Consider the following 26,089-nt stretch of genomic DNA (forward strand, 5'->3'; position numbering starts at 1 on the left):
CGGAAATAACTTATCATATTATTTGTATTAAAGTACACTTTATCCAGAAAAGAAGAAAAAGCTGATAAAACAGAGATAAGATAAGTGTCCTAAAGCTATTAAGATCTCAAAGTATGAAGGTCTTTCCTTCATGTTATGCTTCATCACTAAGAGAAACTGAAAGCATAAATTAGGAGCAAAGCAACAGCAAGCAAAAACTTCTTAGATATAACATTTCCTCTTTGGAAAAAAGAACTTTATGGCACTGGAGTCAACTAAGATGTAAAATTCACAGGTGGTCCTTCAAAATAAAAAATTAACAATTTATTCTATCAAGGTCTATCCATGCCAACTTAATAGCCGTTCAAGGTAGAACTCTCAACTCACAAGAAAAGCTGGAACCTAGATAACACAATCACCATCGATATAAAGGGTAATAAAAGAAAACTCTACTTTTTGGTTCAAGCAGTTTCAAATAAAATACAAAATCAAATCAGGAAAATTCTAGGGAACTAAAACTCAGAACAGACCTGGGTTCAGTGCATACTGGGCCCTGGGTTCAATCCCCAAGCACCAGCAAAAACAAAAACCACCAAAAAAAGGTAAATTTTTAATTTATTAGTTCCTTTTCAGGGTCTAATGCAGATTTAATTTTCTTCCAAATAGTAGTTAATGCCTCTGAAAAGATTTATTATGGTTGCAGTAAAACTTCAGTGTTTTTGTCCAAAAGTTCTTGAACAAGTGACTTCCACGGTTTAAAGTTGTATTCCCTATGCTAGAAAACAGCTAATTACTTGGGGACTGAGAAATAACAAGTTACTTGATTCGGTAAGAAGAGAAAACCAAGTAAAATTTACTTGTGGGGGCTGGAGTTGTAGCTCAGTGGTAGAGCACTTGCCTCATACGTGTGAGGCACTGGGTTCAATTCCCAGCACAACATATAAATAAGCAAATAAAGTAAAGGTCCATCAACAACTAAAAAAAATACTTGAAAAACCCAGGGCTGGGGTCATGGCTCAGCGGTAGAGCACTCACTTAGCATGTGTGAGACCATGGGTTCGATCGTCAGCACCACATAAAAATAAATATGTGAAATAAAGGTATTGTGTCCAACAACAACTAAAAAATAAATATAATAATAGAAATATAAATATTATATAAATTATATTTTATGATAATATAAATATAAATAAACATGTAAAAAGAATAATGAAGTATAACATGAATACAAGAACATGGAGTCTAAAGGTATAACTCAGTGGCAAAGTGCTTGCCTAACATGCTCAAATACCTGAGCCCTGAAACCACCCCCCAAGACAACAGGAAAAAAAAAAATTTTAATTTTTAATTTTTTAAAAATTAAACAATTACTAATTGGGCATTATGTAAAATTGTGGATGTATAACCGACGTGATTCTGCAATCTGCATTTGGGGTAAAATTGGGAGTTCATAACCCACTTCAATCTAATGTATGAAATATGATATGTCAAGAGCTTTGTAATGTTGTGAACAACCAATAAAAAAATAAAAAAAATAAAAAAATAAAAAAAATAAAAAATTCTAATTTTATAATTTATGAGAGAAAGGAGTGGGGATAAAACAGCTGATGTGTTGTAGTGACCACTTTATTGCATCTTCTCCTTCCACTGGTCCACAGTTTCTAGGGAAACAAGGGCAGAAACTGCAGAGTTCAAATATTCAGTAAGGTAAGACAATCTCTGGTGTTTTCTTCTATAACTGATAAATTTTTTGGTAGTGCCGGGGATGGAACCAAAGCCATGTGCATGGTGGGCAAGTGCACTACCACTGAGAGCTATATCCCCAGCCCAACAGTAGTAATTTTGCATCTTTAAAACATTTGTGGATTTGAGGGAATATATAACAGTTAAAAAGTGTTAGCTTAGCATGTGTGAGGCTCAAGGTTTGATCCTCAGCACTACAAACAAAAACCAAAAACAAGCAAACAACATACAAGTGCTCTACCACTGAGTTAGACCCCCAGTCCTATGTGTATCTTTGTATGTTATCAGATCCAAAAATTCTGCTTCAAAATTACTAATAGGCCAAGATCATTAAATAAGAACGATCCATAATTTTTTTTTTTTTTTTTGGTGGTGCTAGGGATTGAACCCGGGGCCTTGTGCATTTGAGGCAAGCACTCTACCAAGTGAGCCATATCCCCAGCCTGATCCAAAAACTTCTGACAATAAACTTGCTGGAAAATGTTCAGGCTGGCAGGTTATGTTGATACTCCATAAATTTACTTTGCTAAAGTGAGTGTGTGATAAAATAAAATGCAGAAAATGGGTGGGGGAGGGGAGAAAGAAAAGGGAAAAAAATCGAGTCTGTGTAATGATTTATCATTTCTTTTGCTAGAAGAATACAATATTTAGCAATCCAAAGTGGCTTATGTAAATATAGCTTATATAAGTGAGCACGGAACAATATTAGACATAGCCTCACCTTCTTCCATCTTTCTCAGGTGAAGAACAATAAGGTTGGAGATTCGGCAGTATTCAGAAAAGCCCAGTCTTAAGGAAGCTTTGGGAATGGTGTCTTGATTTATGTCTTCACTAGAGCCATTGATTCCATTCACAGGGGCAGGGCTGTCAGCATGACCTAAATGAAAAATTAACTACCTGCATCTTGTTTTTATGACTTCAACATTCCCTTATCAAACATTTACAAATAAATTAGAAGCAAACCGATAGACTTTACTAGTGAAGATATGAAGGAATATGAGGGATAGAAGACAAAGATTTCATGATATAAAAGTCCATTTACAGTATCATATACAAAATTAACAATTCTAAGTTACTTGTCATAATGTGCTTGAAAAATGTTTTTAATTCAAGATCAAAGTAACAATACTAAAAATAAGGGTGAAGGCCAAAGGACTTAAGTCTAATACCATCATTTGAATTTCTTTCAAGCATGTGTGTGTCACACACACACACGATTTTTTTTTTGATTACTGGGGACTGAACTACCACTGAGCTATATCCCCAGCTCAGACAGTGTCTCAATAAGTTGCTAAGGCTGGCATCAACTTTGCAATCTTCCTGGCCTTAGCCTCCCGAGACACTAGGATTATTGGCATGTGCCACCATGCCCAGCTAAGCGTATACATATTTTATATCAACTATTTAATTATATTATATTAACTTATAAATGGTTAAAACAATTTAATGTTTTCCCCTTTTACTAAATACACTTCAAAACCATCAACAAGTATACCTGTATCATATGACATCTAAAAGAAGATTTTAGTCCCTAAGTACAGAAGAGTTATGAAAAAAATCTCACCATTGATGCCACCTGGACCCTCATCTACCTCCATCTGGATCTCTTCCTCTTGATCTAGATTGACATCAGGTGTTTCTACACGAATGATTGATTTATTCAGTAATCGAAAAGCTTCTTTCACATGTTTAGGTTGAACCTAAACCAAGAATGATGAAATAATTCAGTTAAGTCAATCTTCTTGACATATTAAATAGATTAAAAAAAATTGCACACTCACCCCCCCCCACACACCACGAAATCATACTATAATCTTACCGGAATGGCTACAATGGCTGATAATATTAAGTGTTGGCAGGAATGCACAGCAAACATTCAAACTGATTTAAAACTGGCAGTTTTTACTAAATATATATCAAAGACCCAATAATTCTACTTCTAGATATGTACTCACAAAAATGTGAACACATACACAAGTATGTCCCATAAGAACCAAAATTACAAGTTACTCAAATGTTCATTAACAACAACATGAACAAATTGTGGCATATTTGTCAACAGACTATAATACAGCAATGAAAATGTACATTTAGAAAATGAAATACAAGATTCTACCTTTAGTAACAAGAAAAAAAGATGACAAAATATCAAAAAACAATACGTAAAAATCACATAAAGAAAAATTTAAACACTACTGAAACAAAAGATACCGATACTTGTGGTAGTCATTAGAATTCAGAATTTTTTTCCCCCATTCTGGGGATCTGGAAGAAAGTCACTTCTCTACCTGCTTAAATTTAGGTTATATAGCCACATTAACTTCTCTGATCACAGAAATGTGAGCAGAAGTTTCACTTCTGGATTAATGGTTAAGAGGAGCAAGGCGACTCTCTACCTGTTCTATTCCTTGCTTTTGCTTTCACAGATACTTGGCTCAAGATTGAGCCCTTATATCAGCCTCCATCAGCCGGAATCTGAGTGACACAAAGAAGCCCCTGCTGACTAAACAGACATGTAGCATGATCAAAAAGATTTGTTTTAAAGTGGCCGAGATTTTTATAGTAGCAAATTCCAATCCACTCTAACTGCTATAACATTCTTAATTAGGAAAATTAATCATAAAGATGTGAATTTTGAGGGCTGGGGATGTGGCTCAAGCGGTAGCGCGCTCGCCTGGCGTGCGTGCGTGCGTGCGGCCCGGGTTCGATCCTCGGCACCACATACCAACAAAGATGTTGTGTCCGCCAAGAACTAAAAAATAAATATTAAAAATTCTCTCTCTCAAAAAAAAAAAAAATGTGAATTTTGAGTTGGGGATATGGCTTAGTGGTAGAACATTTGCCTAGCATGTGCAAGCACCGAGTTCAATTCTTAGCACAACATTAAAAAAAAAAAGTGAATTTTCATGGTTATAATATATATTTAATGTTATATCAATATGAATTTCAGTAGCTTTTTGTTTGTAAATTAAGCAAGCTGATTTCCAAGTTACTAACAGCCAAAAGAAACAATGCATTGGAACTAGCGCAGCCCTACATTTAAAATATGAAGCCCCACTGATTAAAAAATCAGGGTACCAATGTGACAGGACCTGATAGGCCTAAAAGAAAAAAAATCAGAAAATCTTTTAGAAAGAGATCCTAGCAACCATATGAATATGGAATAAAGGCATACCAAACCAATGTGAAAAGAATAAAGGGAGGGGCCAGGGTTTCAAGTGATTCCTGTCTTATATCTTTTTTTTTTTTTTTTTTTTTTTTACTTAGAGGTAGACACAATGTCTTTATTTTATGTGGTGCTGAGGATCGAACCCGGAGCCTCACGCATGGTAGGCGAGCGATCTACCTCTGAGCCACAACCCCAGCCCCATGTCTTATCTTATAGTGGAATAAATACCAATGTTTAGATGATTTAAATGCAAATGATGGAATTCTTAGAGGAAATAATGGAAAAGTTCAAACAATATTGGAGGAAAACCTTCTAAAATAATAAAAAATTGACAAAGAATAAACATAAAAGGAGATAATACAAGCTCTTAAAATATATAAAAAGATACCCAATTTCATCCAAAACAAGTTATTTGTGTGTATACGTTATGTGTACTTATTTTTAGATTATGTGACCCTTCTACCTATTTAAAGACTAATTTTAAGGGCTGGGGAGGTGACTCAGTGGTAGAGTGCTCGCCTAGCATGTGTGAGGCACTGGGTTCAATCCTCAGCACCATATAAAAATAAAATAATAAAATATGTTGTGCCTATCTATAAAAAATAAAATAAACACTAATTTAAAAAAATGATAACTATATTAGAGATTGCCCTAAGACACAGATGAGTTTTTTTGCGTGTTTATGTATGGTACTGGGGGTTGAATACAGAGGCACTCTACTGAGTCACACATCCCCAGTTCCTTTTGAGATGGAGTCTCAAAAAGTTGCCCAAGCTGGCTAGATCTTGTGATTCTCCTGCCTCAGCCTTCGGAGTTGCTGGAATTATAGGCATGCAACACCATGCCTAGTCACATATTAGTTTTCTGGAACTCATTTTGAAATTCTGCTCTCTTCAGGGATGAGACTTAAATACTAGCACCTCCACAAACTCTCCTCTTCTTGAGGAATAAAATAATTGATTTCTGACTTCTGTACTCTTGTTTGTAATGTTCTATCATAACATTCTCCTCTCAAAAAATATATATTCCTTCATTCCTTACAGGTTTAATTAAATGCATATCTCACTCCCACTAGTTAGGGCTCTCAATTCATATTTTATTTCACAAAGGTACACATTAAACATTTGGTGGGGCAAAGACTATTAAGAAAGTTAATGTGAAAGTACTTTGTCAAATAATGCATCAGAAAATCTGAAAACTTAGTTCAGTATGGTGGTACACATCTAAAATCCCAGTGATATGGGAAGCCAAGGCAGGAGAACTACATGTCTGAGACCAGCCTCAGCAACTTAGGAGACCCTCAGCAACTGTATCAAAATAGCCAAAAGGACTTGGGATACACTGCAATGAAATGCTCCTGGGTTCAATCCTTAGTGCCCACCCCCCCAACAAACAAACAAACTCAAGAAAATCTAAAAAAAAGGAGGAAAAACAATTTATAAGATAAAAACAGTGCCTGATGTCTGAAAAATTATTATTAGGGGGGTGGAGGAAGTTAAGACTGAAAAGGGAAATAAGGAAACTTTCAGGAATATAGATTTTCTCTTTTTTTTGATACTGGGGATTGAACTTACGGGTACTCAACCACTGAGCCACATCCCTAGCCCTTTTTGTATTTTATTTAGGGACAGGGTCTCACTGATTTGCTTAGCACTTCACCATTGCTGAGGCTGGCTTTGATCTCACAATCCTCCTGCCTCAACCTCCAGAGCTGCCAGGATTATAGGTGTGTGCCACTGTGCCCAGCCCCAGCCCTTTGTATATTTTATTCTGAGACAGGGTCTTATTAAGTTGCTTAGGTCTCTCCATAAATTTCTGAGGCTGGCTTTGAATTTGTGAATGGAAATGTTTTTTATGTTCAGCAGTCATTAAGAATGCATGTTAAAAAAGGAAACAAAAAATCACCAAGATGTACATTTTCTTCTATGTAATATATATATATATACTTTTAATAAATCCAAGCCCCTTTGATAAACAAACAAAATCTTACATCTAACCTAATATAAAAAATTAAATAAAGGCTACTTCAGCTGAAGCAGAGACGGGGGGCTTGAATACCCTTCCAAGGTACAAATTTTTTTACCTCTCAACACTCTCTAATATATTCCTATGGAATCCAGGGATCAAAGAACGATTTAAAAGACCATAGGGCTGGGGGTATAACTCATGTTTAGCATGAATGAGGCCCAGTTCAACTCTCAGTACCAAAAAATAAAAAACACCAACTAAGAAAAACAATCCCCATATATTATAAAAACCTAAGAATTTCTTTTGAGGCCAGAGATTACATGATCATACCTATTTCCTCAGCCCAGAGTCCTAGCACACTGTAGAGTCAAAATACATTTTTCCTGAATAAATGGTAGCTCACTATTATCTATGATTATCTCATTAATATTGATATAACCACTTGAGTTTAATAAATGCTCGATAGCAACCTTCTTAAAGAGAAAAAATTTTCATGGTCATGTATCCTGTAAGCGTGTAGCAGTTACATAAAAATAAATCTGCAAATAATTCTAGGATGAATCATACCAATGATAGAAATATGCCTATAAGCCAAGAAATTAATTTCAATTTTCATCATGTCAAAGTGACTCATACCTCATCACAGCAGTGCATCCGAGCCATAGCTTCAGAGAGACGGATCATGCTCTCCAGCTGACGCACTGTAATCCTCCATGAAGACTTGGTTACTCCAGAACCATCCCTTTGGCGGAGACGTTTATACTGTTCCACAATGAAGTCCTCTGATTCTTTGGAAATCTGTTTTAAAACAGCAACGATGTCACCAACAATGAATTACTACAGAAACTAATGCCAAGGAGGCCTCTGAATTCCATATACTAATTTTAAGAACATGGAGACAGCAGACTTAGAATTTAAGCAAATGGCCATTTCTAAATGATATTTATAATAGAATAAGATATAAAACCTTATACATCTCTGGATGTCAAAGCTCATTAAACAAATTAATGCTCAGATTACCTTGAGGCTCAATCAACTCATGCTGTTTTTGGGGAAAAAGGAAGTCAACATAAATATATATTAGCTATTTCAGTAAATTTACAATCCAAATTTCGTTTTTTAAAGCAAGAACTCAGCATATTAAAGAAGTGTGCCAGGGTCACATAGGAACCAAGATACAGTCATGGAAAACATACTTTTTACACACAAGTCACTCATAACCCTTTGTTTTACACAACTGAATTTCCTCTGGGAGAATAAGAGCCAGCCCAATATCATGAATAATCAAGAGAAGGTAACAGACAATAAACAGCTAAAGAGAATTCTCTAAAAGTCAGACAAGTGTAAAAACCTCAACTAGAATAAAACAAAATGTTTCCTTTTCATAGTTTACTGTAGGAAAATGGCAACAATAAGAGATGCACATTGTGAAGATTTGCTTATTTTTATTAAGCTTTACAGTTATACACAATAGGTGGGTTCATCCCAACAAAAATAATATATGCTCCCCTATTTTCCATCCTATCCTCTCTCCTTCCTCTACTCAGCTAGATTTCCTTTTGCAGATCTATATAATTATTTATTTTTTTCCTTCTTAGTACCAGGGATTGAATTCAGGGCACTTAACTACTGAGCCACAACCCCAGCCCTTTTTGTATTTTTTTTAGAGACAGGATCTCACTGAGTTGTTTAGGGCCTCGCTAAATTGCTGAGGCTGGCTTTGAACTAGTGATCCTCCTGCCTCCACCTCCCCAAGCTGCTGGGATTACAGGCATGTGCCACTATGGCCAGCTCATCTATTTATATTTGACTGGTTCATTTTACTTACGCATAAAGTGAAATTCCCTGTGGCCTATTTATATGCACACATGATTTTTAAAAAATTAATTCTGCATTGCCTCCCCTTTCCCATCCCTCCATTCTCTCACTTTGATCTCCTTCTACATTACTTGTCTTCCCTATATCTTCTTGATATGTTATCCTTTCTTCCTCCTTTCCTTTATGTTACTCTAGCTTCCACATATAAGAAAACATTTGACCTTTGGATTTTTGAGTCTGGTTTACTTCACTTAGTATGATGTCCTCCATTTCCATCTATTTACCAGCAAATGTCACAATTTCATTCTTTTTTATGGCCGAGAAGAATTTCATTGTGTAAGGTAGACACAGAGGTATACATCTGTAATTCCAGTGACTTAGGAGGCTAAGTCAGGAAGATTGCAAGTTTGAGGCCATAAACAAGTTAGTGAGACCATCTCAAAAAATAAAATAGCCCTGGAGCAATGGCAGACACTTATAATCCAAGTGGCTTTGGAAGCTAATGCAGGACTACTGTGACTTCAAAGCCATATCAGGGGCTGGGGGTGTGGCTCAAGCAGTAGTGCGCCCACCTGTCACGTGTGCAGCCCGTACACCACAAAAAAGATGTTGTGTCCACCAAAAACTAAAAAATAAATATTAAAAATTCTCTCTAAAAAAAAAAAAAAAAGCAATAACCTTCCCTCCCACCCCCTTTTTAGAAAGAAGAAGAAGAAAAAAGCCATATCAGCAATGTAGTAAGGCTCTAATAAGCAACTTAAATAGATAGACCCTGTTTCAAATAATGGCTGGTGTTGTGGCTCCGTGATTAAGTGCCTCTGGGTTCAATCCTTGATACTCCCACAAGAAAGAAAAACTATCTATGTATGCATACCACAATTTCTTAACCCACGTATCTATTTTTAATTTTTTTATTATTTTATGATGCTGGGAATTAAACCCAGGACCCTATACATGCCAGGCAAGCACTTTACTACTGAGCCACATTCAGGGTCCCATTCATCTACTGATAGGCAACTGGGTTGATTCCATAATATAGCTATTGTAAATTATGCTGCTATAAAAACTGAGATGGCTGTATTGCTATAGCATACTGATTTTAGTTCTTTTAGGAAAATACTGAAGACTGGGATAGCTGGGTCATGTGGTGTTCCTAGTTTTTTGAGGAATTCCCACACTGCTTAAGTGGTACCTGTCTGCCATCCCACCAAAAATGTGGAAGTATATTCCCCCACAGCATCTGTCCTCATGATCACTGTCATTCTGACTGGAATAAGATGAAATCTTAGTTTCATTTTGATTTATTTATTTGCTACAGATGCTGAGCATTTGTTGCCTATTTGTTTCTTTTTCTTTTGGTACTAGGGATTGAACCCAAGGGCACTTACTCTGAGCCACATACCCAATCCTTTTTTGAAACAGAGTCTTGTAAAATTGTTCAGGCCCTCACTAAACCGTTGAGGCTGGCTTTGAACTGGTGATCCTCCTGCCTCAGCCTCCTGAGGGGATAGGATTACAGGTGTGATTCTTCTTTAGTTATTTTTCCCATTTATTAATTTGGTTAGAGAATGAGTGTATGAGAGTGTGTGTGTGTGTGTATTGAGTTCTATATATATTCTGGATATGAATCCCCTATCAGTAAAGTAGCTGGCCAAGATTTTCTCTTTCTGTAAGCTCTCTCTTCACAATCTTTTTCCCTTACTGTACAGAAGCTTTTTAATTTGATGGTGTCCCACTTATTGATTCTTGGTTTATTTGTTGACTTCAGAAAGTTAGTGCTAGCACCCATATGATGGAGTATTGACCTATGTTCTCTCTCTTTTTTAAAATATTTATTTTTTTTATCTTTTAATTTTCAGCGGACACAACATCTTTGTATGTCATGCTGAGGATCGAACCCCGGGCCACACACATGCCAGGCGAGCGCGCTACCGCTTGAGCCACATCCCCAGACCCCCTAGGTTCTCCTTTTAATAGTTGCAAGGTTTCTGATCTAGTTCAAATCTTTGATCCACTTCAATTTGACTTTTATGCAGAGAAAGAAAGAGATCTAGTTTCATTTTCCTACATATAGCTATTTAGTTTTCCCAGCACCATTTGTTAAAAAGGCTCTATGTTCTCAAAAATATATTTTTGGTACCTTTGTCAAGTATCAGATGGCTGTAAGTATGTGGGTTTGTCTTTGTGTTTTCTATTCTGTTCCATTTGTCTTCATGTCTATTTTATTGTTAACACTATGCTGTTTTTGTTAGTACAACTCTTTAATATAATTTCAGATCAGGTAATGTAATGATTCCCATAGCACTTTTCTTGCTCAGTATTGCTTTGGCTATTCTAGGTCTCTTACTCTTCCACATAAATTTAAGAATTGTTTTTTTCAAATAAGAATTTCATTGGCATTTGGATGGGGGACTGTATTAAATCTGCATATTGCTTTTAGTCATATGGTTCTTTTTTAAAAATATTTTTTAGTTGTGTAGATGGACATAATACCTTTATTTTTAGGTGGTGCTGGGATCAAACCCAGTGCCTCACATGTACTCTATAAGCACTCTACCACTGAACCACAACCCTGGGCCCCATATGGTTCTTTTGACAATATTAATTCCATCTATCCAAGAACACAGGAGGTCTTTCCATTTTCTAAGGCCTTCTTCAAATTTCTTTCTTCAGTGTTCTATAATTTTCATTGTTGTATTCTTTTATCTCCTTGGTTAGATTAATTCCCAAGTTTGTTTTTTTGTTGTTGTTTGTTGGTTTGTTTTGAGGTTATTGTAAATGGGATGGTTTCCCTGATTTCTTCCTCAGCTGAACCACTATTAGAAGTATAAGAAAACTATGATTTACGGGTGTTTATCTTGTATCCTCCTACCTTGCTAGACTCATTTTATAAGCTTCTGTTGGAGTTTTGTGGATTTTCTAGATATAGGATCATGTCATTAGCAAACGGGGATTGTTCGACTTCTTTCCTATTTGTATCATTTTGATATATGGATTTTATTTTTAAAAACAAATGCATAATAGGGTCTTTGATCCAGTACAGATTCAATCCAATAGAACTACATCTATTACTATAACAGTATTTCATATTCATCATAATAGCCTAGAGGAATCCAGTGTTTTCTTTTTCTTTTTTTTGGTGCTGGAGATTGAACCCAGGGCCTGTGCATGCAAAGGAAGCACTCTTAGGCAAACATTTTAAAAATTCTTGGTGATAAAAGGAATCCAGTTACTTGGTTTTCCAAAACTCTTTTCTGGTAAGAATCTTTATTAGTACCTAACCAAAAAAAAAAAAAAAATCCCCTTTTAAAAGAAACAAATTGCTTTTAAGAAAACACTCCGGGGCTGGGATTGTGGCTCAGCGGTAGAGCACTCGCCTAGTATGGGCGGGACCCAGGTTCCATCCTCAGCACCACATAAAAATAAAGGCATTGTGTTGCGTCCATCTACACCTAAAAAAATAAATATTAAAAAAAAAACTTCTCAAACTTAAATGTAAAAAACAAGTACAGATTTAGTTAATTTCCATAACCCACTTGCTTTAATCTCACTTTAATAACATACATTCTATGCTTTATCCTAGCACAGAAGAGCAGTTACCTTGGGTTTAAACTGTCTTGCAAAGAGAAGATACCTCCTGATATCATCAAGGGAATAGACACGATCAATTGATTCCTCAATTCTTGAATGCAAGTCTACTATACGCCTGGCAATGGCATAATCTGTAACCTAATTCAAAACAAGAAAATCACTTGTCAGTCACAGCATTATCTACTCCAGATTATCCTAGGCAATAAGAATTTCAGAGCTAAAAACAACCTTTAATATGCCACTTAAGTATTATATAACAAGTTTTTAAAATTTTTTTGGTTGTCATTGGATATTTATTTATTTATTTATTTATTTATTTATTTGGTGCTGAGAATCAAACCCAGTGCCTCACACATTAGGCGAGCACTATACCACTGAGCCACAACCCCAGCCCCCATAACAAGTTTCTGAGGAAACTATTTCTTACAATTCTATAAGCTGTTTAAAGGCTTATAACTTGATCTCCCCTGTTCCCAAAACTCATTTAATAAGTCATGCACAAACAGAAATATATGAAAATGAAACAAGTCCTGATTATCTGAGGGTTATATATACCTATACATTTGTGAAGAAAAAAAAAGCCCTCTAAACATTCACATGATGAAATTTTATTAAAGATAATTTCTGAAGTTCCACTGGAATCAAGAATTATACAATGTGCTCAATGAAATGGAAGACCTCCATGCTCAGCAATTAAAAGCACAACTTCTAATAATAGCTCCTACATATTATACTTGTGCACTTCTGAGATGTTAAATATTAATATTTAAGTCTCAGTGCAAATAAGTCTAGAATTTTTCACTCAATTTTGTGAGGGAGTGCTAGGGATTTCACTCAATCTTAAACTATCACATGATCAGATAGACAAAAGTATTATATATTTAACAAGTTGATGGAATGAAATAGGAAGACAAATGACTCATGATTTAGAAAAAGAAAATCTGTTTAGTATCCCAGTTATTTTTAAAGTGACTGAAAAACTAAATCAAAGCAACCAACAAAACAAAACACACACACTCTCTCTATATATATATATATGTTTGTATTGGGGTTTAAACCCAGTGCTACTATATCCCCAACCCTTTATGTTTTGTATTTTGAGACAGGGTCTGGCTAAATTGCCAAGACTGGCCTTGAGATCCTCCCTCATCAGTCTCCTGAGTTGTGAGGATTATAGACATGTGCCACTGCACCCAGCTGAAACAAAAAATTTGTATAGAAATTTTATTGTGGTTTGGGAGTCAACTGTGATATATTTTTTTCTCGTGAAAATTTTAAAGAAGTAACAAACCAAAAAACTTGATATACCTTAATATAGGAAATTATTACTAAATCCTTTGTCTAAGCCCATGACACCCTGAGGAAAATGAAGGGTCAATGCACATGCATGCACTAGCTGTTGGGCAGCTATCTTTCAGCCTTGTCTCACTGAATTATTCAAACTAGAAATAAAAATGGAAGCTAAGAGCAAGAGCTCACATGGTTACCTCATTACATTCGTCCACCAGGATAAAGAAGAGATCAAATCGGGACATAATTGGAGCTGACAGATTTATATTCTGTTTCAATGACTTTGACCTGTCATAGTGTCCACTGATTGGGTTTGCAGCTGCCAAAATGGATGTCCTGGCGTTTAGAGTAGCCTGACAACAAAAGAAAGAATTGTGAGATTTACAAAGAAACCTGAAATAGCCAACAAACATAACAAAAAGCCCAATCACCCTCATAATTAACTAAATAAGCAAGCCAAAATAATAAGCAACCATTTTCTATTTATCAGATCATCAAAAAGTAAAGTCTGATAAACGACAGGGCAACTAACAGGCATCCTACATTCTGCTGGTGGTGTGATGTGCACATCCTTTAAGCCAGCAATTTGTTAGCAATAATCTTACATCAAGATACAAGAAGCTGTATTCAAGGATGTTTACAACAATATTGTCTGTCATACAAAAAAGACTAAACGTGACCTACATGTCACTTTACCAGAGTGTAAAGAACCCAACTATGGTACCATCAACTGAATTCCAAAGTATAATAATAAATCAAGGGCTGGGATTGTGGCTCAGAGGTAGAGCACTTGCCAAGGCAGGTGAGGCCCTGGGTTTGATCCTCAGCACCACATACAAAGATGTTATGCCCCTGAAAACTAAAAAATAAATATTAAAAGTTCTCTCTCTCAAAAAAAAAAAAAAATCCTACATTTCATTCACATTATATCACAAGTAAAAATACTTATAAAAATTCTCTTTTAAAAAAAAGTTTAGATTCTATAATTGGTTATTTAAATAATCTGTTGATCTTTTTTTATATTGGTGATACTAGAAAAATGGTTATTTTTGTTATAATTAAAAGCATGGTTTAATCAAATATACAAGCTTTGTTCATAAAAATTTTGAAGTAAAACACTAAAAATTTTTTACTAGTACTTCCTCTACTTTCTGTCAAAACAAAACTTTTACAGAGTACCCTAAACAACATCTATAGTTTGGATGACTAGTTCTTAGGACTTTATTTTTCGTTTTAACGAACAGCATTACATGTTGAATTACTAAATTTTATCATTCATCTACAGGGTTAAGGAATGATGCAGTGGAACAGAAGTGGACACACATACCTTCACTCCTGCTTTAGTGATGGATATGGTTTGCTGTTCCATAGCTTCATGAATAGCAACTTGGTCCCGCACATCCATCTTATCAAATTCATCAATACAGCACACACCCTATAACCAAACAGATCTAGCATAAGAATCTGCCTTGTGCGTGTAAAATAACCAGCTCACAATTTGCTACCAGAGACTTTTCCATTCTCCTAAACAAGTAGAAAGTAGGTAAATAAGCATTCTTAATTCCCTCTTTTAAGCAAAATAATTTGACAGATCCCAGAGCTTGAAGGACCAAAACACTTGATTCACCCAAAAAACTAAGACCAAACCTAAAAATATCAAGATACTTTATGCAACGGTGAAACTGTGTAAGCCTTAGTACCAATACACCCTAGGGCCCTCTCAGCATTGATTTAAAGGCCGGGGAAGTGAAAAATGAAAGTAAGATATAATGAATATAAACATGTATAGCTACGATTTACATGTATTCATAAATCTAACAGATCAATGTCAAATATACATAAAATGCAATATGCACCTGTGTAGAGATCTACTCATAAAAATCTCACAAGCTGCAAAGGAGGAGGAAAAAAAAAAGCTGCCAAGTCACAGCACTCACACATGTTCAGAGCAGGTTATCACATTCTAGGAAAGCTTTGAAAGTGTTGATTAATGAAAATAATCGCAATTAATTCTAGATTAATTAACTGACCTACATGTTAAAAATACTTTTTTAAAGGATATCTATTTTACTAGAAACTATAAGTCCTTACTGATAGGATAAGGAGGTAATCTGACTTCTTTATATAAAGAGTGAAAAAAAAAAAATCTTACATTATCAGCCAGCATCAACGCTCCAGCCTCAATGACAAACTCATGAGATTCTTCATCTCTCACAACAGCTGCTGTTAAGCCAGCAGCACTGGATGCTTTGCCACTGGTGTAGACAGCTCTGGGGCTGAACTCCTCCACATGCCTGTTCAAGGTTATCATATAAAGACTCATTAGAATGTGACAACACATACATTCCCTTTCTAGGAAAATCAGCTGACAGATTATGTCAATGAAGAACATCTGAGAGTTGCAGTAAGCTTAAGCAATTCATAGACATACAACAGTTGCTTATGCCGATAATCCCAGCAACTTGGAAAGATGAGACAGGAAGCCTCAGTTTGAAGCCAGCCTTGTAATTTAGTGAGACCCCTTCTCAAAATGAAAAATAAAGTGGTGGGGATGTATGTCAGTGGTTAAGCATCCCTGGGTTTAGGTCTAATCCCCAGTACCCCCCCCCCCAAAAAAGACAAGACATGCCACAAACTGAATGGGAAACCTTATATTCTTTGACTTTTTAAGTGCATTTAAAACCAATCCTGTGAAATGGAAAATAAAAAAGTTTTGACAATTTGGCAACAATGTTCTATTACAAGATTTGCAATAAAAACAAAATACAAGACAAAACTAGATGTGAGATTTATTCCAGAAGTTCAATTACTTTAACAACTGAAAACAAATATGCTATGCCCTAAACCTGTTAAAGGATTTTTCTTTAATCTGATAAACAGCATCTATAAAACCCCACAGTTAACATTATGTTTAAAGGCTAAAGGCTGACTGCTTTGGCCTAAGGTCAGGAATAAGAACTCAGACAAAGATGTCTACTTCTACGTCACTTCTATTTAACATTATAATAAAGAATCTAGCAAGGGAAATTAGGCAAGAAAAAAGGTATCCAAACTGGAAAGGAGAAATTTTCCACTCATCATTATTTTGTAGATATATGATAGGCCAGGCACGGTGGCTCACATCTGTAATCCCAGCAGCTTGGAAGGCTGAGGCAGGAGGATTGCAAGTTTGAAGCCAGCCTCAGCAACTTAATAGGGCTGTAAGCAACCTAGTGAGACCCTGTCTCAAAAAAATAAAATGGGCTGGGGGCATGGCTCAGTGGTTAAGTGCCTTTGAGTTCAATCCCTGGCAAACAAAATCAACCACTACCATCACCACCACCACTAACCTTCTCTGAACTTGCAGTGAAAGACCCAAAATAAAATAATTTTTATTTCTAATGGCATCAAGAAGAAAAACTACTCTGGAATAAATTCAATGAAAGTGCAAACTTCCACTCTGAATACTAAAAAGTACTGTTAATAGATATTCCATATTCATGAATTGGACTCAATGTTGTTGAAATGTTAATATAGTACAGCTAGAGTAGTGTATGCCTGTAATCCCAGCTACTCAAGAGGGTCAGGCAGGAGAATTGCAGGTTTGAGGTCAATCTCAGCAATTCAGCAAGATCCTGTCTCAAGATTAATAATAATAAAAAAAAAAAAAAAAAAAAAAAGAGGGGACACAGCTCAATAATAGAGTGGTCTGGGTTCAATTCCCAGTAGCCTCCTCACCCCATCCCAATGCATTTTGGGGGAGGTGGGCACTGGGGATTGAACTCAGTGGCATTCAACTACCGAGCCACATCCCCAGTCCTATTTTGCATTTTATTTAGAGACAGGGTCTCACTGAGTTGTTTAGCACCTTGCTTTTGCTGAGGCTGGCTTTGAACTTGCAATCCTTCTTCGTCAGACTCCTGATGCTGCGATTACAGGCATGTGCCACCATGCCCAACCCGCAGTGCACTCTCAATTGATCTATGAATTCAATTTGGTGGAACACCACCAAAAAAGCATTAGTAGGGCACCTCATTTTACGTCATCATTGCCTGGTAGCAATTACTACCAGGATCCCAGTTGGCTTCTCTGTAGAAACTGAGAGGCTGATCCTAAAATTCATGTGGAAACTCAGAAGCCCCAGAATAAGCTAAAACAACATAGAAAAAGAACAGAATTGGAAGAGTCACACTTCTCAATTTCACAACTTATAACCAAGATGCTGTAGTCAAAACAGCATAGCATTGGCCTTAGAGAAATTAATGGACTATAAATGAAACAGACTTTACATTTATGGTTAGTTGATTTTCTGTTAAGATTGCCAAAACAATTCAATAGGGAAAGAACAGTCTTGGTGTTAGAACAACTGGATATCTATGTATAAAAGAAAAAAACTGGACATCATTATGCCTTATATAAAAATCAATTCAAAATGTAAAGACCTGGGGCTGGAGATAAAGCTCAGTTGGTAGAGTGCTTGCCTAGCATGCACAAGTACCTGGGTTCAATCCCCTGCTCCACCAAAAAAGAAATAAAAATAAAAAAATAAACTGAAGACCTAAATTTAAAAGCTTAAAACTACCTGAACAACTAAAAGCAGAGACTCAGATACTCTGTATACCAACTTTACTGAAGCATTATTTACAATAGCCAGAGGATAGACAAAACTGAAACGTCCACTAGTGAATGAATAAACAAAATACAATGCATAAACCACTCATATACATAAATAAAAATTTACATATTAAAAAAGTTTATACAAAGATCATTTATACAAAAATATAGAAAGATTAAGAGTTCTATGTAGGGCTGGGGATGTGGCTCAAGTGGTAGCGTGCTTGTCTGGCATGCGTGCGGCCCGGGTTCGATCCTCAGCACCACATACCAACAAAGATGTTGTGTACGCCGAGAACCAAAAAATAAATATTAAAAATTCTCTCTCTCTCTTAAAAAAAAAAAAAAGTTCTATGTAGGATTATAGGCAATTTTTCCATATTTCAAAAAACTATAAAATGTTATATCCTATTTAAAGAATTAATTTAATAGTATTTAATTTATGAGTGTTATATATGCAAGAGTGATAATTTACACTCATCATATTCATACTGATTGTATTCTTGGTAGCACAGTAAGGCTGGAACTACATGAAGTTTTTCCTGTACTACTTCAGGCAAAACTTACTTCAGAAATTGGCTCTTGGCTGTGCTTGGATCACCAACAATGCAGACATTTATGTCCCCTCGAAGAGAGGTCCCTTCTCCTGTTGTCTTTGGAACACCACCAAAAAGCATCAGCAGGACACCACGTTTTACTTCATCATTGCCTAAAATGAAAAGTAGTTAGATAAAAAATTCATTTTTTTGACATAAAGGCAAATATTCCAAAGAAAACTAAAAGCATTTACCAACCAAAGGGCAGAAACACCTGATGTTAAGCAAAACAGGTAAAACTACCTGGCTTCTGATCTTGGTTCTTGCTTTGTGGACTTATCTAGCCAATTGTTCCAATATCTTCTCATAATGTCTTAGGTGCCCCTGCTCACAATCCTAAGAGCCTTTCCTATCTCTTAACCCTTAAAGATCTCTATCCACAAATGAACTATGTCCATCACATTTACTAATTGTTTTTTGGTGGTGCTAGGGATTAAACCCAGAGCCTTGTGCATGCTGAGCAAGCACTCGACCACTGAGAGACACCTCCAGTCCATTTGTTGGTTCTTTCTAATGGGAGCTCTTCAGTTCCATTAGGAGGTTTTGTTAATTTTTCATTTGTTCTTATTAGTTATACGTGACAGTAGAAAGTATCTTGACATATCATACATACATGGAGTATAACTTCCCACCCATTCTTGTGGTTGTACATAATGTGGAGTTATAATGGTCTTGTATTCATATATGAACAAAGGAAAGTAATGTCTGAGTCATTCTACTTTCTATTCCCATCCCTCCTTTCTTCCCCCCATTCCTCCCTGTCCACCCCACCCCTTCCACCTATTGTAAGTTAGCACCCACATATCAGAGAGAAAATTCGGTCTTTGATTTTTTGGGTCTGGCTTATCACTTAGCATGATAGTCTACAGTTCCATTCATTTACCAGCAAATGTCATAATTTCATTTTTCTTTATGGCTGAGTAATAGAAGAGCACCTATGATGGTTCCATAGCTTAGCTATCGTGAACTGAGCTGCTATAAACGATGTGGCTGCGTCACTGTAGTATGCTGATTTTAAGTCCTTTGGGTATATGCTGAGGAGTGAAACAACTGGGTCAAATGATGGTTCCTTTCCAAGTTTTCTGAGAAATCTCCATACTGCTTTCCAGAGTGATTGCATCAATTTGCAATCCCACCAGCACTTTATGAGTGTACTTTTTTCCCCATATCTTCACTAACATTTATTGTTACTTGTATTCTAGATAGTTGCCATTCTGACTAGAGTGCGATGAAATCTCAGTGTAGTTTTAATTTGCATTTCTCTAATTGCTAGGGATGTTGAACATGTTTTCATATATTTAGAAGACCCCCAAAACTCCAGAAAACTTCTAGAACTCATAAATGAATTCAGCAAAGTAGCAGGATATAAAATTTACACCCCCCAAAATCAACTGCATTCCTATACATCAGTGAAGAATCCACTGAAAGAGAAATTAGGAAAACTTTCCCATTCACAATAGCCTCAAAAAAATAAAAAATAAAAAAATAAATAACGGGAAATCAATCTAATGAGAGAGGCGAAAGACCTCTACAATGAAAACTACGAAACACTAAAGAAAGAAATCTCCCATGTTCTTGGATAAGCAGAATTAATATTGTCAAAATGGCCACACTATCAAAAACTATACAATTTAATGCAATTCCTATTAAGGTTCTAATGATTTCTTCATAGAAATAGAAAAGCAGTCATGAAATTCATTTGGAAAAACAAGAGGCCAGAATAATCAAAGCAATGCTCTCAGAGAAAAGTGAAGCAGGAGACATCAAAATACCAGAATTTAAATTACACTAAAAAGCTATAGTAACAAAAATAGCATGTATTGGTACCAAAACAGACATGAAAACTAACGATACAGAATAGAAGACACAGAGACAAACTCACATAAATACAGTTATCTCATACTAGACACAAAGATGCTATAAATAAGCATTGGAGAAAAGATAGCCTCTTCAACAAATGGTGCTGGGAAAACTGGAAATCCATATGTAACAAAATAAAATTAGACCCCTATCTCTCACCCTGCACAAAATTCAAAGTGGACTTAGACATTAGACCAGAGACCCTGCACCCTACTAGAAGAAAAAGGAGGCCCAAATCTCCATCATGTTGTCTTGGGAACTGAATTCCTCAACAAGACACTTAAAGCACAAAAAGTAAAAACAGGAATCAATAAATGAGATGATATCGAACTAAAAAGCTTCTTCACAGCAAAGGAAGCAAGACCGTGAAGAGAGCCTACAGAATGGGAAAAAATTTTTGCCACCTGAACTATTAAATCTCTAGGATTATAAAGAACGCAAAAAAACACCAAACCCCCCCCAAAAACCCCAATCAATAAATGGGCAAAGGAACTGGACACTTCATGGAAGAAATGCGATCAGTCCATTAAGAGTTTTAAGACATTACTTTTATCATCACCTATAAGATGCTGAGTATAATTTTCAACCACTTCTAAACTTGAACTCCACCAATTAAATGCTATGCAAATTTACATAAATCATTCCATAAAAATAGAAAATTAAAAATCCATCCCCCAGGCTGGACACTGTGGTTCACACCTATAATCCCAGGAAGAAAGTTGAGTTGAGCCTCACAATTTAGTGAGTCCTTGGGGACCATGATCGGGGCTGGGGTGCATCTGTAGGTGATTCCAATTCTCAGTACAGAGGGGAAAATCCATTCCATGAACTTACTTCTGTGACTTATATGGAAGAAAATGTGCTGAGGATGTGGTAGTTTTAAACACATCACAAATTCTTTGACACACCTCATTAAAAGAGATGGAATCCAATTCACCTTCCTCTGAGTAGGGGATGAACTTAGTTTAACAAATTCTTATGGTGGAAGTAAAAGTTTGGAACTTCTGGTGGCATTTTGCTTCCTCCTTGCTTTACTCTCTTGGACCATGTGCTCTGGAAGAAGCAAGCTGCTGTGCTGTGAAGATAGTCAAAACAGCCCTACTGGGAAGATTCACATGGGAAGGAACTGACATGGCCAGTTAACAATTAGCATTAACTGGAAGCCATCTGAGTGAGCCCCCTTGTTAAGTGGCACCTCCAGCCCTAGTCAATGATTGCAGGCCCTGCTGACATCTTTTTTTTTTTTGGTGGTGCTGAGGATTGAACCCAGGGCTTTGTACATGTAAGGCAAGCACTCTACCAACTGAGCTACATCCCCAGCCCACCTGCTGACATCTTAACTGCAATTTCATGATGAAAGACCCTGAAGTAGCGTCACCCAGCTAAGGTGCTCCCAGATTCTTGACCCATGAACAAGTACTGTTTTAACTCACTAAATTTGAGTTTTATAACAAGAGATTACTTATTGGAGGAAGGAAGCAACCCAAAAATGGTGACACCCACTCCATTTGAGAGGATACTCTAAAATCCATGAAGAATTAACATAAAAGGATTCAATTGTTCCACTGATTAAACAGGAAAAAAAAAAAGGTTACACCTATACCTAAGAGAAATACCCATAATTTCAGCAGTTCTTTCCATAACCCCAACCTTATATGGAAGGCAGGGATAGACTAATTCAAGGGTAAAACTTCAGGCCCCCAAATTTATTCATGTCCTTCAACACAAGAAGGGGATATAATGACTAACGGTGACAGCTAGCAATTAAGAGCCAGAAAAACACAAAAGAAAACTGCCAAAAGCATAGATAATACAAGTAACCAAAAGCATCATGAAATTTCATGAAATGTATGAAAATTTTAGTAAAGCAAGCCCAGATTAGTCTAATGTATTGGAATATAGCAGTTTGGCCATAAGGCCAGAAAAAATTGATTTTCTTTTAAAATTGTGGCAAAATATACATAAAATTTACCATTGTAACCACTTAAGTATATAGTTCAAGGGCATTAGATACTTTTTTTTATACATGTTTATTTTTTTTGAGAGAATTTTAATATTTATTTTTTAGTTTTCGGCGGACACAACATCTTTGTTTGTATATAGTGCTGAGGATCGAACTCAGCCGCACGCATGCCAGGTGAGCACGCTACCGCTTGAGCCACATCCCCAGCCCGGCATTAAATACTTTATTTGAATAACTTACCAGAATTTTTTTCATGATCCCAAATAGAAACTCTGTTCTTTGAAAAACTCTTCATTTCCCACGTGCCCCCAGCCCCTGATAATTTCTATTCCACTTTTTCTCTATGAATTTGCCTACTTCTAGAATGTCTAGACCTCACGTAGTGAAATTGTATTTGTCCTTTTGTAAATAACCCGTTCTAAGCCCACTAGAAACCTTTATCTTCTGATCTATGCACTTTAAAAAATTAAATGCTACTCTTTGTAATAATTAGTTAGATTTCAAGTTTGTGCACAAATAGATATAACTCTTACCATGTATAGTAGGAAACAAGCTGGTACAAAGATTGTGATATAGATTTTTATCTTGACTCATTTCAAACACTTTCTCCCACTCTTTCACAGTCATTTGGTTCTTAATACTCTCAGCTGTCTGTTCCTCATCTCTGAGCTCTTTCCCTCCAAACTAAGGTGGAGAAAAAAAAGGGAAAATATATTAGTATAGAAGTGGCCAAAACAATGATAAGGAAAACAAACTACTACAAGCAAAATATAGCTCAGAAGGTCAAATTCACAATTTATCAAATAGAAAGGTTTGAAGGAAAAAAAAAGCAAAAATCAAGGTGGGCACAGTGGCACACATCTGTAATCCCAGCTATTTGGGAGGCGGAGGCAGGAGGATTGCAAATTGGAGTACAGCCCAAGAATTAAAATTAAATAAAGCTAGGATGTAGCTCAGCGATGGAGTACTTACCAAGTATGAGGTTTCATCCCCAGCAGCACAAAAACTCCCTCACTAGTAAGCTTCAGTTAATGAAACTACTTAAGTTGACATTTGTCAAGTGAGTCGAAACAAAAAAAGCTACCACAATTGTTTTATAGCCCTCTATAAATGTATCTGGATGCTCAAGAGATGAGACATAGTTGAATGTTAATCTCTGATATGAAAAAGAAAATCAAAGATTATGTTCTTTTTTCTTTTTCAGTACTAGATTATTTTCCTATTCTTTTTTGGACTGGACTATTTTTCCCAAACTCGTTTCTCTTTCAAGACACAGAATTAACTAAATAATACTGCCAGTAATCCACCACTCTCAGAAATAGCAATTTACTTTATTTCCCAGGTTAGTAAGTCTTTTTATCAGTACATTCTCCAGGGAGCACGTCAGAGGAACTATAATACTTACACAAAATAAAAAACATGGATAATACATGCCATTACCCTCAAAATGTATGAAAACAATAAGGCTTCTCCTCAAGGTCAGAAAGACATGAAAAGATTTTTTTTAATATTTATTTTTCAGTTTTCGATGGACACAACATCTTTATTTTACCTTTATGTGGTGCTGAGGATTGAACCCAGCACCCATCGCATGCCAGGTGAGCGTGTTACCACTTGAACCACATCCCCAGCCCCGAAAAGATTTGGTTTTAATACTGAAGAATCAACATCAACCCAACCCTTTAGACTTTTATACTGACTAGATAACTCAGATGTTTTAGAAGCATATTAAATTGCAGCAGCCTCAAGCGAGCTCTTTGTCAAGCTCTGGCATTTTATTAAGATTCACCATGAGGGATGTAGCTCAGTGTTAAGAGCATTTACCTAGCAAGACCCTGGGTTCAATCTCCAACATGCAAAAAAGACTCACCCTTGGGTTAGTTGGTGCAACAAAACAGGCAAGAAAGACCAGCCTATAGGACAGGTCCCTAACACCAAGGGCCCGGAGCCCTCGAATGCCTTCTGTCTCATATCCATCAACACCACTGACACGGGAATTCGTTTCTGCACGTGCTCCTGAAAGATTAAATGATAGGCCATTTCAAATACTATTGGTGCTGGGAACTAATACTGCTCATATAAATCAGATATAAATATGATTTTCTTTTAAACTTTGGAAACATTCAGAATAGCCAATATTGTAGGAAAATCAATTTTTTATTCTCATCACACTTTCTTGTTTCTCCTTTGATTGGCAGCCAAAAAGAAGAGAAGTTGAATACCTTGCAGTTCAGGTAACCAAGAATTTGTTAAATTTGAGCCATAGATTACCACCTGGTGTGCTAAGCTTGGAGACATCAGGCACGACAATCAGTGTCCCCGTAAAGTCACATTTGTCACCAGCTTGAGCTGACTCCACAGCTTCAGCCCTCAAGATTACTTCTAAACTGCGGGGGATACTTCCTCGGGGAAGCTCAGCTTGAGTCTCCTGAATACGAACCTATAACAAAAGTAAACAGCCAAGAATGAGAAGAGATCCCTTTCATGCACCATGTAATCTAAAGTTAATGACACAAACACTGGCAGAATTCTAAATGATCTTACTCTTTGTGGACTTTTGACATGTCCCAACTTTCACTTTAAAATTCTCTATCCAAAAACAAAGAAACCAAAACCAAAAATTCTACCCTAAAATTCTTTGGATTATCCTTACTAAAAATTCCTTGAAAGACAAATATTTAGGGGCTGAATTTATAGCTCAGTGGTAGAGTGCTTGCCTAGCATGTATGAGGCACTGGGTTTGATCCTCAGCACCACAAAAAAAAAAAAAAAAAAAAAAGTATTAGTGTCCATCCACAACTAAAGAGACATTTTAAAAATAAAAAGGCTGGGGATATCCTTCAGTTGGTAAAGCACCTGCCATGCATGCACAAGGCCCTGGGTTCAACCCCAGCACTTTAAATAAAATTTAAAAAGACAAACACATTTTTATTAAAAAATATTTCTACCGGGTACAGTGACACACGCCTGTAATTCCAACAGCTCAGGAGGATTGTGAGTTCAAAGCCAGCCTTGGCAAGGGCAAGGCGCTAAGCATCTCAGTGAGACCCTGTCTCTAAATAAAATACAAAATAGGGCTGGGGATGTGGCTCAGTGGTTGGGTGCCCCGAGTTCAATCACCCTCAAAATTTCCCTGTTCAAAATGACTATCAGATGCATGCAGTGGTACACGCCTGTTAATACTAGCTACTCAGGAAGCCATGACAGGAGAATTCCAAATTGGAAAGCCCACCTCAGCATCTTAGCAAGATCCTGTCTCAAAAAAATGAAAAAATAAAAAGGGCTGGGGATGTATATGAGTGGGAGAGCACGCCCAGATTCAATATCCAATACAATGCGCCCCCTGACTCTGTTCTGATTCATCTTCTCCCTAAAACTTTGCAAAGGAATTTTATGAAAACTTTCCAATATACTTCTATTTTTGGTAACAGGGATTGAACCCAGGGGTGCTCAACCACTGAGCCACATTACTAGCTCTTCTCACTAAGTTGATTATTAGGGCCTCAATAAATTTGCTGA

At 36.4% G+C, this 26,089-nt stretch overlaps 1 protein-coding gene across 1 annotated transcript in view; it reads right to left on the bottom strand.

Moving 5' to 3' along the window:
- Window positions 1–26,089, bottom strand: part of Mcm6 (minichromosome maintenance complex component 6) — a 44,431-nt gene that overhangs the window by 5,029 nt on the left and 13,313 nt on the right. The window contains exons 5-15 of the mRNA XM_005315838.4: window positions 24,845–25,010; window positions 24,441–24,586; window positions 23,104–23,254; window positions 18,719–18,860; window positions 15,711–15,852; window positions 14,886–14,993; window positions 13,756–13,911; window positions 12,278–12,406; window positions 7,496–7,657; window positions 3,287–3,422; window positions 2,444–2,599 (exon numbers count right to left, since the gene is read on the bottom strand). Coding sequence (XP_005315895.1) covers window positions 2,444–2,599; window positions 3,287–3,422; window positions 7,496–7,657; window positions 12,278–12,406; window positions 13,756–13,911; window positions 14,886–14,993; window positions 15,711–15,852; window positions 18,719–18,860; window positions 23,104–23,254; window positions 24,441–24,586; window positions 24,845–25,010 — 1,594 coding nt within the window. The remainder of the gene's footprint in view (window positions 1–2,443; window positions 2,600–3,286; window positions 3,423–7,495; window positions 7,658–12,277; window positions 12,407–13,755; window positions 13,912–14,885; window positions 14,994–15,710; window positions 15,853–18,718; window positions 18,861–23,103; window positions 23,255–24,440; window positions 24,587–24,844; window positions 25,011–26,089) is intronic.

The sequence above is a fragment of the Ictidomys tridecemlineatus genome, chromosome 7, assembly GCF_052094955.1.
Source record: "Ictidomys tridecemlineatus isolate mIctTri1 chromosome 7, mIctTri1.hap1, whole genome shotgun sequence".
Taxonomy (NCBI): Eukaryota; Metazoa; Chordata; class Mammalia; order Rodentia; family Sciuridae; genus Ictidomys; species Ictidomys tridecemlineatus.